This window comes from Gekko japonicus, unplaced genomic scaffold (genome assembly GCF_001447785.1).
Source record: "Gekko japonicus isolate JY-2015 unplaced genomic scaffold, Gekko_japonicus_V1.1 scaffold393, whole genome shotgun sequence".
NCBI lineage: Eukaryota > Metazoa > Chordata > Lepidosauria > Squamata > Gekkonidae > Gekko > Gekko japonicus.
The window spans coordinates 416,343-430,421 of NW_015177017.1; the positions used below are offsets into that span (position 1 = coordinate 416,343).

General features: G+C 46.8%; 1 protein-coding gene across 1 annotated transcript in view; it reads right to left on the minus strand.

Moving 5' to 3' along the window:
• Positions 1-310: 310 nt before the first annotated feature.
• Positions 311-14,079, minus strand: part of SYTL2 (synaptotagmin like 2) — an 84,348-nt gene continuing 70,579 nt past the window's right edge. Inside the window, 8 exon segments of the mRNA XM_015427740.1 lie at positions 311-1,787; positions 3,872-3,928; positions 3,931-4,076; positions 5,615-5,714; positions 7,593-7,671; positions 8,741-8,911; positions 9,401-9,503; positions 12,685-12,854. Coding sequence (XP_015283226.1) covers positions 1,642-1,787; positions 3,872-3,928; positions 3,931-4,076; positions 5,615-5,714; positions 7,593-7,671; positions 8,741-8,911; positions 9,401-9,503; positions 12,685-12,854 — 972 coding nt within the window. The 3' untranslated portion in view covers positions 311-1,641.

The window sequence follows — 14,079 nt, forward strand, 5'->3', positions numbered from 1 at the left end:
GGTCAGACTAAGAAGATCTGGGTTCAAATCCCCATTCTGCCATTAAGCTTAGCCTCGGACCATCCATTTCCTCTCTCAGCCTAGTCTGCCTCACAGGGTTGTTGTGAAAACAACACGGAGAATGGAAACTCCCAAATGTTGCCCTGAGTTTCTTGGAGGAAGGGCATAGATAGAAACTGACAGTAGGGAATCATCTTTTAGCTGTTGTGGTGTTTGGCAGGAGGTTTAATACTGTAGGTTACAAAACAAAAGAGTCTCCAAAAATTTAAGGAAACAAAAATATGGTTTTCGGAATTCAGCATGCAGTTGTTTGAGCACACATGTAGTTTTAATAGGCATTTGAGTTTAAGAACAGTATACAACAAAGTTTTGTATCTCTGATCACACACAGTTCGATATAACACATTTCCACTCCTGTTTCGGACAATTCCCGCGTCGTTCAGTTGGGGGCAGCAGAGTACGAGGAACACATAAGCACAAGTGGCAAATAATGTACCAGGAATTTTTTTAAAATCGGACTTTTAAAAATTCACCAATAATTAAACCAGAAATGCAGTTAATGGAAAGATTAGAGAATTATGTCTGAACCCAATGAGAGAGGCTCATCACTTTTGTGTGTTTGTGAGTGCATGTATATGCAGGGAGGGAATCTGGTTTCGAAGTTGTTAGTGAAAGATCGATACTATATACAACATGTACAATGTACAATCTAAAAGGTCACCTATCTTTAACTCTCTGCCAAGACAATTTTTTTAAAGAATTCGCCATTCCATATGAATCATCCAAGGTGAAAGTACCCAAGGCAGAAACTATATGGTAATAGCAGAGGTGAGGCTGCCACTGAAAATGGCAGCCCTGCGTCTCTGTCTCTTCTCTAGGGATGCTCAGTACATGACTCAGGATCATCAATACTTTTCAGTTTCTGTATCTCCGGAAGCAGCAGCCACTTAAACTAAGTGAAGGGAAATTCGTAGGGTTAACAGTGGCATCACATCAAACACTGAGCATCCCAAGATATTCAGATGAAGACGACGAGACACAGGAGTGGTTGTTTGGTAGCTTTCTATCAACTGTTCTACTGTAACATCCGATTCTTGCCTAAGACCCTCACCCCCCAAAAAACCTAAAACTTAAATCTAGTTATCACCACTTGCCTTTGTGCCCGCTATCTAGCATGCTACCACACTGCTGGGTATATCTACATATTGATCTCGGGAACAAAAGGGCGTCAGAAGCAGAGAGAGAGAGACAGCGTGAGCAGATGTAGCCTATTTAACAAAACGCCAACCTTTTCGTCTTTCCTTATTCAGTGCGGCCACACAAGAAAACTGTACATGACATTTTAAATACATTTTATATTTTATTCTTTAATTAATCTTTATTAAAGATTAAGGAGTTTTAACGTTTTAAATAGTACCTGCAAGTAGGCAGAGGTTAATGTGTATTTTTAAAAGCCTACAGCAGTAAAAAAAAAAAAACCCAAACCCACAAATAGTTTGCAAGCACAGAGGCCCTCTGTTTGATTTACGCCAGGAAGAAATTTGCTCCAAAGTCTGTGCCTGTTATCCTTTGCCCAGCTCTTCTGTACACTTCAGCCGCAGCAAGCCACGCAAACTGGACGCGAATAATCAGAGCATGGCACTACTTTGCCATTTTTGCTATCGTTAGCATCCTTAGCGGCAGGGTGTCCTCAACCCACTGGTCCGGTGAATTGATCATCCTCTCCCAAAAGCTGGTTTCGTCTAACGTGGAGTCCATCCAGTCTACTGCAGTGCCGTAGCTTTTACCTAAGGAAGTGTATTTTTTAAAGGGAGACAGAGAGATTAAATTAGCAGCTATAATGGCAGGCTACTTTGTCATATACTGTCAAGAGACCCTTGCCGGGGGGACCTCCTGCTGGTAGACCTCCTGATGGTACCAGGGTTTTGACCACTGTGTGACAGAGTGTTGGAACAGATGGGCCATTGGCCTCTTATGGCTTCTCTTATGTTCTTATGCTGGGGATCAGACTTGGGTCAGAGTTCTGGTGGACCTGCTGGTGGACCTTCCTGATGACACCTGGGTTTTGGCCACTGTGTGACACAGAGTATCGGACTGGATGGGCCACTGGCCTGGTCCAACATGGCTTCTCTTATGTTCTTATGTTAGGAATCAGACTAAGGTTAGAGTTCTGGCCCCGCTGGTGGACCTCCTGATGGCACCTGGGTTTCGGCCACTGTGTGACACAGACTGTCAGACTGGATGGGCCATTGGCTTGATCCAACATGGTTTCTCTTATGTCCTTATGTTGGGGATCAGACTAGGGTTAGAGTTCTGGCCCCGCTGATGGACCTCCTGATGGCACCTGGGTTTTGGCCACTGTGTGACACAGAGTGTTGGACTGGACGCGCCACTGGCCTGATCCAACATGGCTTCTCTTATGTTCTTATGTTAGGAATCAGACTAAAGTTAGCGTTCTGGCCCCGCTGGTGGACTTCCTGATGGCACCTGGGTTTTGGCCACTGTGTAACACACAGCGCTGGACTGGATGGGCCATTGGCCTGATCCAACATGGCTTCTCTTATGTTCAGATCCCCCTGGGTTATTGCCCTTTGGCCCCTGGCTTGGAACCCCTGAACAACTCCCAGAACTGTGGGTCCTCGAGGTTGGATGCATACAAGAATGCTAGATCTTGTAAAAATATATAAAAGTTCATTAAATTATTAAAACATTGACTACACAGCACAGTCTCTACATTTTATAGCACAAAAACAAAGAAACTAACTTTTCAGTCTAATACATTGAATACCTTGGTATTAGATGGCAAACATCCTGCAGCATAAAATCCATACAGTAGCATAAAAACGTTCTGTACTTTGCAGTCTATTGCAAACTATCATGACATTAGCATAGCTTCCTCTGGCCTCTACCCATATTATAACTGTTTACCCTCTGGCATCAGGTGGTCTCTTGGATCCAATTAGTGTTCTTAATTCCCCCCCTCCCATCTGGTTATACGACTGAGCATAGGTTATACAACTGAGCATAGGAGAGCCACTTTGGTGTAGTGGTTAAGAGCGTGGACTCTAATCTGGGAGAACTGGGTTGGATTCCCCACTCCTCCACATGCAGCTGTTGGTGTGACCATGGGTCAGTCATGAGTTCTCTCAGAGCTGTTGTCTCAAGGGCAGTTCTCAGCCCCACCTACCTCACAGGGTGTCTGCTGTGGGGAGGGGAAGGGAAAGGGATTGTAAACCGCTCTGAGACTCCTTCGGGTAGTGAAGGGCGGGGTATAAAACCAAGCTCTTCTTCTCTTCCCATGATTAACCAACTACCACATCCTTGAGTCCGGCCTTGAAAGAGATAAGGATGGTAGCTGCAGGAACACTGAGCTCATGGACACCTGCAAGCCAGACTATGCCTTCTAATATTCATGTTAATCCATGAAGGGAAAATACGGTGCTTGGCCTCACATACGCCCTATTAAACCCCAATAACTCCGGGTTCAAGCTTGAAATCTGAGCACAAAAGGATGTCATCCGCAGCTGGTTGTTTCAGAGGGTGGCTGTGCTGGTCTCCCATAGAAGTGACAATGTGTGACGATATATGAACATTCTTGCATGGGAGATATTGGGTCAAGGGAGTTTCCAAATTGTTCCCCTATATCATGAGTCATTAAGCTGGCTGTAGAAATCTACTTTTAGGGATATGCAGAATGCATACGATCTCCCTTTATCACTCCCATTTTGTCCCTTAGCACGCAATGGTTTCCCCCCCCCCCCTGCCTGAATAAAAGCACTTGTTTAAAACCCATCCTGCCTTCCTGATATTCTTGAAGGCGATACCCATGTACATAGGCCTGGGGGGGAGACTTCCACACAGCGGAGGATACCTGTTCCAAGTCCTATCCTGAGGCCGCCCACAAAGTGATTCACCAGCTTGTTGTGGTCCAGACGGTAAGTTCTACACAAGCTTCTTTCAAATCTTCAGGCTTAAAGCCATCGTAGACCATCGTGTGGTTGAACACCGGGTTGGTTGTCTTGGCCACAGCTCTCGTTTTCTGGCGGCTTTTTCTACTTGTGTCCGGGAGGATGGTACTTCAGACAAAAAGGGGGGAAACAATCATTATAAGATTCTGTAGAGACAAGGGCTTCCGTAACTAAAAATACGATGGTTACGAAGCTGTTCTTTCAACAGGGAGTTTCCACGTGGGAATCCATTTGCATGACACGACTTCCAACACCATCACAGTGATTTCTCAACTCCTTTGCTTCAACTTCTCAAAAGAGGGATTGTGGTTACAGTTGCCACAAATATTTTACACAAAGGAATGAAGCACGTCTCAGAGTAATTAAGGCCTGGTCTACATGATACTGTCTACCACTTTTCAAGTTGGTGATGCGATGTCTGGTGTGAGAACTCATCATGAATACTGACTTTGCGAATGTTAATCTGCACTGCGTGGTGTAAAGGATTTTTTTAAAAAAAACCTTTCTGATGGCAATATCCCCCCTCCCTTCCTGTCTCTCGGAGCTCCGAGAATTTGTTATCTTGTGTCAGTGCTAGTTTTCCAAAGGAAGTTGTAGACGTCAATACTTTGAAGGAAAAACATAGACAGCTAGATTTCAGTTTTCTCAGTTTCTTCCAGATGGTCTGGAATCAGAATTCAACAGCTGGATGATACCAAAAGCCTAATTTCCCTGAGTATAATACAAACACAAATGTCAATAATGTCACAGGCAAACCATCATAGAATTCTTGAGGTGGACTTCTGAGGTGGCAAGCTGGCAACTCAAATTCATCAAATGTGCATGGTATTATAAATGAACAAATATGTATCATATAAAAACAGAAATCTCCCCATGAATTCAAACATAACCTATTATAGTTTGCCGCCAAGTACACATTCCTCACGCTCATGTGCCTCCTTCACCCATACCTCAATAACTGAACACTTGCACCTTCATGACAAACCATAGTTTGTTCCCTCCAGACTCTTGCCTGGAGCAAAGAGAACAAACTGTAGTTTTTGTGTGTGGATATGACAACAATCTATGGCTAACTGTAAAAGGTTTTCATCATTGAGCTGTGCATTTGGGGGAAGGGGTGTATAAGCCCACAGACCGCCTAGACTCACTAATGTAACAATAACCCATGGCTTGTCATTTTTATCTGAAGCAAGTGTGTGTTGGAAAAGGTAGCCAGGCTGCTATTGTAACCTATCAGTTAGGCCTGCAGGGGAGCGCACAGGAGCGGAGCTCCGGCAGTAAGAAGCCCAGGGGGCGGGCACATGCAACAAGCCCCACCCCCTGCTCCCAGCAGCCCTCAGTCAGGCCACAAGGAGCAAGAAGCAGCCAGGTAAGTTGCAGAGGGCCCCCCAGCCCACCTTCAGGTACAAGCTCTCCCTCCTCTGTGGGGGCAGATCTGCGCATTCCCCCCCCCCATAGCTAGCAATCCAAAACAGTCCAGTGGAGCCTGAGCGCTGGGTGTTGCCTTCTGACACACTTCCGGTGATGTCAGGGGGTGTGGCATATGCAAATAAGTTAAGCAAATAAGTTATGCTAATGAGCTCCTGCACCTCTTTTTCTATGAAATGGCCCCTGGGCCTTAGTCACATCAAATCACTTGTTCTCACCATTTAACGAAGGAGTTGAGCTTATTGCCCCTGAGTATTGGGAGGTCACCGCATTCCTTCACCCAAATGTGGACTTCTCCAGTGGCTGAAGGTTTTTTACCTGTGAAACAGATAGAATGAATAAGCACATCTTTCCTCAAAGAATTCATATCTCGGTTCTTCGTTTGTTTCAAACAATAAAGACGACTGAAATCGTTGAAGCTCGCACGCTCGGTTCTACAGGAAATAAACATTTTTTTTTTTGGCCTTCTGGCTGGAAAGAGAGAGAGACAGACAGACAGACAGACAAATGTGCCTCTTGCATTATTACCCTTCTGAGCAGAGGAGTCAAAGTTTACTTTTCATTCGAAGTCTCGAAGGACATAAAAGGGGAAGAAGGCTTTCATTCCTCCTCAGAAGACAGAAACTCATTCCTGCTCAGAAGACAGAAACTCCTGTTTGTTACAAATGTGTGGAAACAAAGTTTGTGCCATACTGACCAGTAGCAACTTAGAGACCAACAAGATTTCCAGAGTATAAGCTTTTGAGAGCCAAAACTCCCTTCCTCAGATACTAATGAAGGGAGCTCTGACTCTTGGAAGCTTATGCCCTGAAAACTGTGTTGGACTTTAAGACGCTTCTGACTTGAATCTTGCTCCTCTACTGCAGACCAACACGGCTACCCACCTGACATGAAGAAGTGGTGACATCACATCCCAGGCAAGGCAACATGTGGGGGTCAGCGTGGTTGGGTACCCTACCAAAGCTCATGGACTGACAGAAGGCCAGGCCCCAAATGGAGATAGAATCATAGAGTCAGAATCACAGAGTTGGAAGTAGGGCTGCCAAGTGGAGGTGGGGCGGGTAAACCCCCGCTTTGGAGGCCCGGTTTCTGCCACCGCGGAATTGGGCCCCGGGGGGAACTCCGCCCCTCGAAGCGCAGCGTCACAGGAAGCATGCCCGTCGACCACGTTAGGGGCGGGGCCCGGATCGTCGGAGGGAAAACTCTATGGTTTTCCCTCCAACGATCGTGGCCACGCCCTCAACATGGTCGACGTTGCACATCGCTTCCTGTGACGTGTTGGTAGCGCATGCGCGCTTTGCGCACGCGCACATCCGGGGACAGCTCCCGGAGCCGGCCAAGGCTCCCCCACCGGTGAGTATTTTGGACTTGGGAACCCTAGTTGGAACGGACCTCCAGGGCCATCTAGTCCAACCCAAATACCTCCTCCTCCACACCCCCAGTGACTGTTGTTCCATGCCCAGAAGATGCTGGTTCAGTCTCCCATATCCCAACCGGGAGACGCACCTGGAGGCTACGGAGCAGCAGAGCCCAAGCAAATCCACTGCCCGCTCTGGGCTCTATCCCAAATGAGTCCAGAGGCCCAGCTCTGTTTTGCTTCTTTTAGACCCACTAGCATCAAGGGGGCATGAGAAAGCCACACTTCCCTGCACCTGGGGGAGAAGAAGGGTGCTGAAGGGCATACTAGACACACACGCGCACGCACACGCACACACACACCCTGGAGCCAGCCTCGTTGCTTCCCTTGGGGAATGAAAAGGACAAAGCAATGGGCACAGAGTTTCTCACGCCAACATCACACCTTCCCCTAGCTGAGCTCCACCTGCCATAGACTGCCAAGGAGTCTTTGCATCGGGCCTGCCAGGTTGTCCTTTTCGGCCCTCTGTTGTAAAGTGAACAGTGGCACTGGGGGTTGTAAATCAATCACAGCAGCCAGTCAGTCAGTCTGACAGCAGAAGCTCTTTGCAAGCAAGCAAGTAGTTTTGATAAACTGATTCCACTGAATAACCTGCGGCTTCCAGGCATCTCTTGTTATGAATTAAACAGCCACTGTCCAGTGCGAGTTCACAACAAGTTAGCAGGGTTTTTCACACACACCCAAAAAAGAAACATTTCTAGGTTTTTTACTGAAGAGATTGCTGTACGTAAGGCCCAACAGGGAAAACGAAGAGAGGGTATTAACGGAGGAGTACTTACCTCCTACAGGGTGTGGGATATACTGGAGAGCTAGCTTCATCTCTCCTCGGTTCTCCAGCTCCAGAGCAGCCAATGGAGCCTGAGAGAAACAAAACAGAAATTAAAAACCACTGCATACAGAGAGTCTCCTGTGCTATAATCCACCTTCTCTAATCCTGAAGAAATCGGATGGCGTTCCTTGTTCCTTCTCAGCCTAACCTAGAAGAGGAAGAAGAGGAAGGGATTGGATTTATACCCTGCCCTTCACTACCCAAAGGTGTCTCAGAGCGGCTTACAAACTCCTTTCCCTCCCCCTCCCCACAACAGACACCCTGTGAGGTAGGTGGGGCTGAGAGAGCTCTTGACAGAAACGGCTCTTTTTCAAGAACAGCTCTTATCAGAACCATGGCTTGCCCAAGGTCATCCAGCCAAGTGCAAGTGGAGGAGTGGGGGAATCAAACCCGGTTCTCCCAGATTAGAGTCCGCGCACTTAACCACGACACCAAACTGGCTCTCACCAAACCTACCTCAGTGGGCCATTTGGAGGATAAAAAGGGTACCCCAAAACCACAAACTGAGAACCTCCTGTGCTTCTCAGAGGAACAGAGAGGTGAAAAAGTAATAGATGTTTGTTGTATCATGTGTGTGTGTGTGTGCGTGTGTGCACATATTTTTAAATGGTGCACCAGAAAAAGATGAAATTCCACATGCCAAATTCGAAATCTTCCACACTATATAAAAATTAATCACAGTTTGCATAGCAACTGGTGTACAAAAACAGTATCTCTCCTCCCCCTGGCCAAGAATTATTAGAAAAGAGCAAGAGTCCAGTAGCACCTTAAACTGTAACAAAATTTGTGGCAGGGGATGAGCTTTTGTGAGTCACTGCTCACTTCTTCACTCATGGAAGCTCACACACTGTCACACATTTTGCTAGTCTTGAAGGTGCTACTGGACTCCGGCTCTTTTCTACTGCTACAGACAAACTAACACGGCTCCCCATCTTGATCGGTCAAGAATGATTAGTTAGCTACAAGATTCAGACTCAGGGATTCCTCTATATTCCTTTGGGAAGTGATGAAATTCCACTGTGGTGATGGGGAAAAGCAAGAGAAAGAGAGAATTTTGGCCCAAAGGCTCTGATGAGGAATCAAGCGCCATTCACTCACTCGAGGCTTAAGCGGGTACCAGATCATATGCTTGTTCTGCCGGTCATCCCAGTCCCACACGCCCAAGTCAATGTCTACTTCGCCCAAAAAACTGTTGCGTCCAAAAGTGTCGTGGTGCCACACTGAGATATTCAGCCTCTGGGATGCCAAAAGGGCCTTGTCGACTTTATACTGCAAGAAAGACAAAGTAAGGTTTAAGGACCTGATCCATGCTACAGTGCAACGTCTACTTGAACTCACATTTCAAAACACGGCTTCTCATAGAGAACCTCAAGCACTGGGGCTGCTTTAACAGACAGGAAATTAGTATGTGGGTTAGGGTTACCAAGTAACTGCCAGGAATTTTGGGTGTGGGGATATGGGGGAGGGGGCTGAAATCCACTGTGCCATTATATTACTTCCCTTGAAAAGCTGAAAGTGACACAGGGTCTCTCTAGGAATCACCAGGAACTCTACGGTAAAACCACAGATTTCCGGTGATTCCTAGAGCTCCCCACTGCCACGTCTGGGTTTTTACCACAAAAGTACATGCAATGCTGCTGGTTCTTTTAATATTTTCTCTGGCCACTGCTCAGCAGGCAAAAGGTGGGAGCTCAAAATCAAAATTCTAGAGAGGAAAACCAGATCGGCTCATTTTGCAAGATGGGTACTGTACATTACCCGCAGTATTTCATTATAGACAGGATTCAGCGTTTTCTTCTTCACCGAGGTCTTTCTTTTGCCCAGTTTGTATTTCTCTGGCAGCAGATAAATCTTCACATACCTGGAGGAAGTTTAACAACCAGTCTAGTAAGACTAGGGTGACATAAAGGACCATGGAATATCCTGCACACACAACTTACCACTCCCAGGCAGTTACGGTCTAGATTGCCCAAAGGTCCCCACAAAAGCCGGAACCATTCCTCCTGGGACAGGCATGAGCAGGTTGTTAATTTGGTCTCCTTAAGGAGGGGGGGCTCTGCCGTGGTGGGCCCACATCACCCAGACACCCGCAACTGTCATTAGGAAGACACAGACCTTGCAGCTCTACTGATAACGAATTCAATGGTTTATTGGAAGGTACTGTTGCAAAACATACTACAAAACAAAGTGTATGATAGATGAATGAATGATTTACCCTGGATACAGAAACACCCGAAGGATGTTTGGGACCTCAACAAAATATACATATATTTTTAAAAGGCAGTGCATAAGAATACGCAAATAAAACTCAAAGCTATAGAATACTTCTAAAGCCGCCCCCAGTAGAGGACACATTAGGTAATGGAGAGATGAACCATAAACCACCATGCATTGCAAGCAGGCAGATTCATGGAGGAGCGATCTATCAGTGGCTACTAGCCATAGTGAACCTCCATGTTCAGAGGCAGTAAACCTCTGAATCCCAGTGCCAGGGGGCAACATCGGGGAAGACCTCAGCCTCTCTGCCCTGTTGTTGGCCCTCCAGAGGAACTGGTTGGCCACTGTGTGAGACAGGAGGCTGGACTAGAGGGACCACTGGTCTGATCCAGCAGGGCTCTTCTTAGGTTCTTATCAGGGGAAGGCCTTGGCCTCTCTGCCCTGTTGTTGACCATCCAGAGGAACTGGTTGGCCGCTGTGTGAGGCAGGATGCTGGACTAGATGGACCGCGGGTCTGATCCAGCTGGGCTCTTCTGATGTTCTTTAGTACACTTGAAGCAAAAGGCTGAAGACATGAATGCTCGCTTAATCTACTGTTTTATTAATATCAGTAACACCTTAGAGTTTGTGTCTTCCTACTGCCATCTCCTGGTATGTCTCCCAAAGAACATTATGCTCTAGTGATGAAAATCTGCAGGTGGTCCCTGACCCCAGCCTGGTGGAACACTCTTCCAGGAGAGATCAGGACCCTGTGGGACTCATTACAGTTCCGCAGGGCCTGCAAAACAGAGTTGTTCTGCCGCGCTTATGGCTGAGGGCAGCAACAGGGTCCCTTGTAGCAAGTTTCATCTAGGGTTGGTCTCCCGCTCCTTCTCTTCTCTCTCCACCCCTTCTCATCAGACGGTTATACATTGCCCCCTCCATAGGACCTTAGACCATCTTTAGCTGGATGTATTTTATGGATCTTACTGTTTTTATTGTAATTATAATTTTTAGCATATTTATTGTATTCCTTAATGTTTTAGAATGCTGTATCGTTTTGCAAATTGACGTTACCAGCTCTTTGCCAATTCCAGGGCGAGCGGGTTATAAATCCAATAAAGTAAGTAAATAAATATCCAGCAGGGTGATATGAATCCATAGCAGTAGTGGGTCTCTTACTTAAAAGAGCACTATCACAAGTCCCTTGTCTTTTGAGTGATTGGTATTCAAGGGTGTTGACCATTTTCTTATTAGTAGAAGATATACCAACAGTGCTTGGGTACGATATCTAGGCAGATCGTAGCCCCACCTCAACACACAAAGCCTGTTCTCAGTTATCTAGTCATAGCCTAAGACTGCTTCCATATAGAGACTATGGTGTCATTGCCGTCGCACATGCAAAGGTATTTGCTGTGGCAATGAAGCATCCACACAACAGTCTTCCTTGGGCTTTCTTGTCCCAGGCCCTATAGCCACTGTTCTCCACCTCTGCATTACAGCTATTCTTTACATTTTTATTTTTTTTTACATGTGGAACTGCTAGATCGCTATGGAGTTATAGCTAGATCACTATAGCGTTATAGCGCTATAACGAGCTGTCTCCATGATCTCCTGGCTCCCTTGACATTCAAATCAAGCATGTCATTGGATTCATCACCAACAGCCTGACAACCACCCTCCACAATCTGCTATGAGAAAATAAAGGGAATTTAGGTTGCAGAAACATTTATTGTTTAACAGCACAGGCTCTCTCTCTTTAAAAAGAAAAAAGAAGCATATCTTGGTGTGGCAGAATTATAAGTGAGACGGGGCAGTTCTGTACAGCAGCCTGAATTGGCTTAGGCGTCTCTGTTTGGTTTCCACCCATAAGACTTTGCAGTAGGCTCTTCAGCCTGACGATGCCGCCTGCCCTCTGCTCTAAAAGAACTGTTTACATTTCTGAGTTCCAGCCTCGAAGCCAAAACATCTAGATATGAGGACCTGTGGCCAGAGACTTCTGGTCATAAATGGGAGGGGTCTGGGTTTCATCTGGACCATCCGATTTCTTGATTGACAGCTAATCTGGATTCTAAAGGTATTTAACGCCAATGTTTGAGATGGCAAGGGCCCTCTGCCCACACCGTGATTTAGGTCTTGCCAGAGCGGCCAGAATGCATCCCTAAATAGATAATAATTCCTAAATGAATAATAGCTGCACTATTAGTTTGTGGGTGTTGGTTTGTCTGTTCCCGTCAGTGGGATGAGTGCTGAAATTGCCACTTGCTTGAAAAATTGTGCAGTATGGTTTTCTTTCAATAAATGGTTTTAACCAGGGCTTTTTTTGTAGAAAAAGCCCAGTAGGAACTCATTAGCATAACAGGCCACACCCAACAGCAGAAACTCATTAACATATTAGGCCACACCCCTGACGGCACAGCTCATTCGCATATTAGGCTGCACCCCCATGTTACCAGAAGTGTGGTCATCCAGCCACACCCACCTTTTGCTTCTTATTCTCTTTACCTTGTTTGTTGTCAAAACCCAGGGCTTTTTTTTTGTAGCAGGAACTCCTTTGCATGTTAGGCCACACACCCCTAATGTAGCCAATCCTAATGAGTTTCTGCTGTTGGGTGTGGCCTATTATGCTAATGAGTTCCTGCTGGGTGTGGCCAACTCAGGAGCCAGCCGGAACTCCGTTCCTGTGCGTTCCTGCCCAACTTTGGAACAGGTTCCCCCCCAAAAAAACTATGGGGTTCCTGCCAGTTTCAAACCTCCCCCATTGAGCCAGGTGGGGATGGGATTCCTAGGAAAAGCTCCTGGACTCTTAATTTCCCCACCACTTGGGTACCCCTAAGTTCACTTACGGATCTGAACGGTTCTTCTTAATATCTGCCACTGCTAAGTCCCTGCACTGGGCGATGAAAACATGGAGCTCCTTCAGCTGCTCCACGTAATCGATGGCAAACTGAATATTCCCTTTCACGTCCACGTTGCCAAAGTCCCCACTGTAGACACTCATCACGCTCGTGCTTACCTGTAAAGGTCGTGAATCAAGAAACACACACTGAAAATTCTCAACTGCTTCTTGACGCTAAAAATAAGCATTTTGTTTCTTCCTTTTTTGTATAAGATGGGAAATAAATCTAAAAGTTCAGAAGATGAATCGATATGCGCAGAGCTGGAAGCAGCAAAAGAACAATTTAGAGTCCCTCTAAAGATTTCATCCAGTACTAAGATATATCTTTTTCTTAAGTTAAACAAGCAGTGTTTAAAAAACAAGCATGCGGTTAGGGAAAGTGATTAACAGTACACATGCAAAAGATGGATTTTCTTTACAGGCAGGATTTCATAGTAATATGGTGCCTGCTTCATTCTGCTAAGAAATTTTCTACCTTTTTTCCTGTGTTGGGGGGGACGACAACTACTTGGAAATTTGTGTCCAATCTTGAAATTATTCCTAACATCACAATCATCCAACGGGTATATTGTACCTCTTAACATATACCATTTATGTTACAAATGTCTTTTAATTTGTCCTCAATGGATGTTAGGAAAGAGGGCTCTTATTTCCATTTTAGAGAAGAACAAGAGGGTGACCCGCGACACTCGCGGGGAGGGGGAGGAAGCAGCAGGAGTCGGGAAGTCGGCGCTGCTCTCTCTCCCTTCCCCCCTCTAAGCTGTTAAGTCTTGTGAGCAAAGATTCTACTGTGTGAGCGTACTGGCATTAAAGTTGTGAGCGAGTGATTTGGCTACTGCAAAAATCAGTTTGCTCTGGAGCCCCATCCTTACTGAGCCCCATCCTTACTGAGTGAAGACAAAAAAGTGTGAGCCAGAGGCTAAAAACTGTGAGCTCGCTCACACTCATTCAGCTTAGAGGGAACACTGGACTGGAGTCACTCTGTATATAATAGGCAGGCCCGTAGCTAACAGTCGTGGGGGTCGCGCCGCCGGGGGTCTCCAGGAGCAACCTCAGCAGGGCGGCTCCAGCCAGTGCGCGGGGGAGGGGGCGCTCTCCCCGCTGCCGACATCTTCTCCGGCGGAACAGACTGCCGTTCTCTGGGAAGGGGGATCGGCGCTGCCCGTCCGCCTGCCAGAGGAGCTGCAGGGAGGCGCGGGGAGCGGCTCCCGCCCGGACAGGCCGCAGGAGGCGCCCCCTCCCCCGCCTGATGTCACACCCGCTCCGGCTCCCCTTGGCGGGCAGGAAATGTTTCCGCGCGAGGCAAGCTGGACGCGGGTGGACTCCGGCGGCGGCGCCCCCC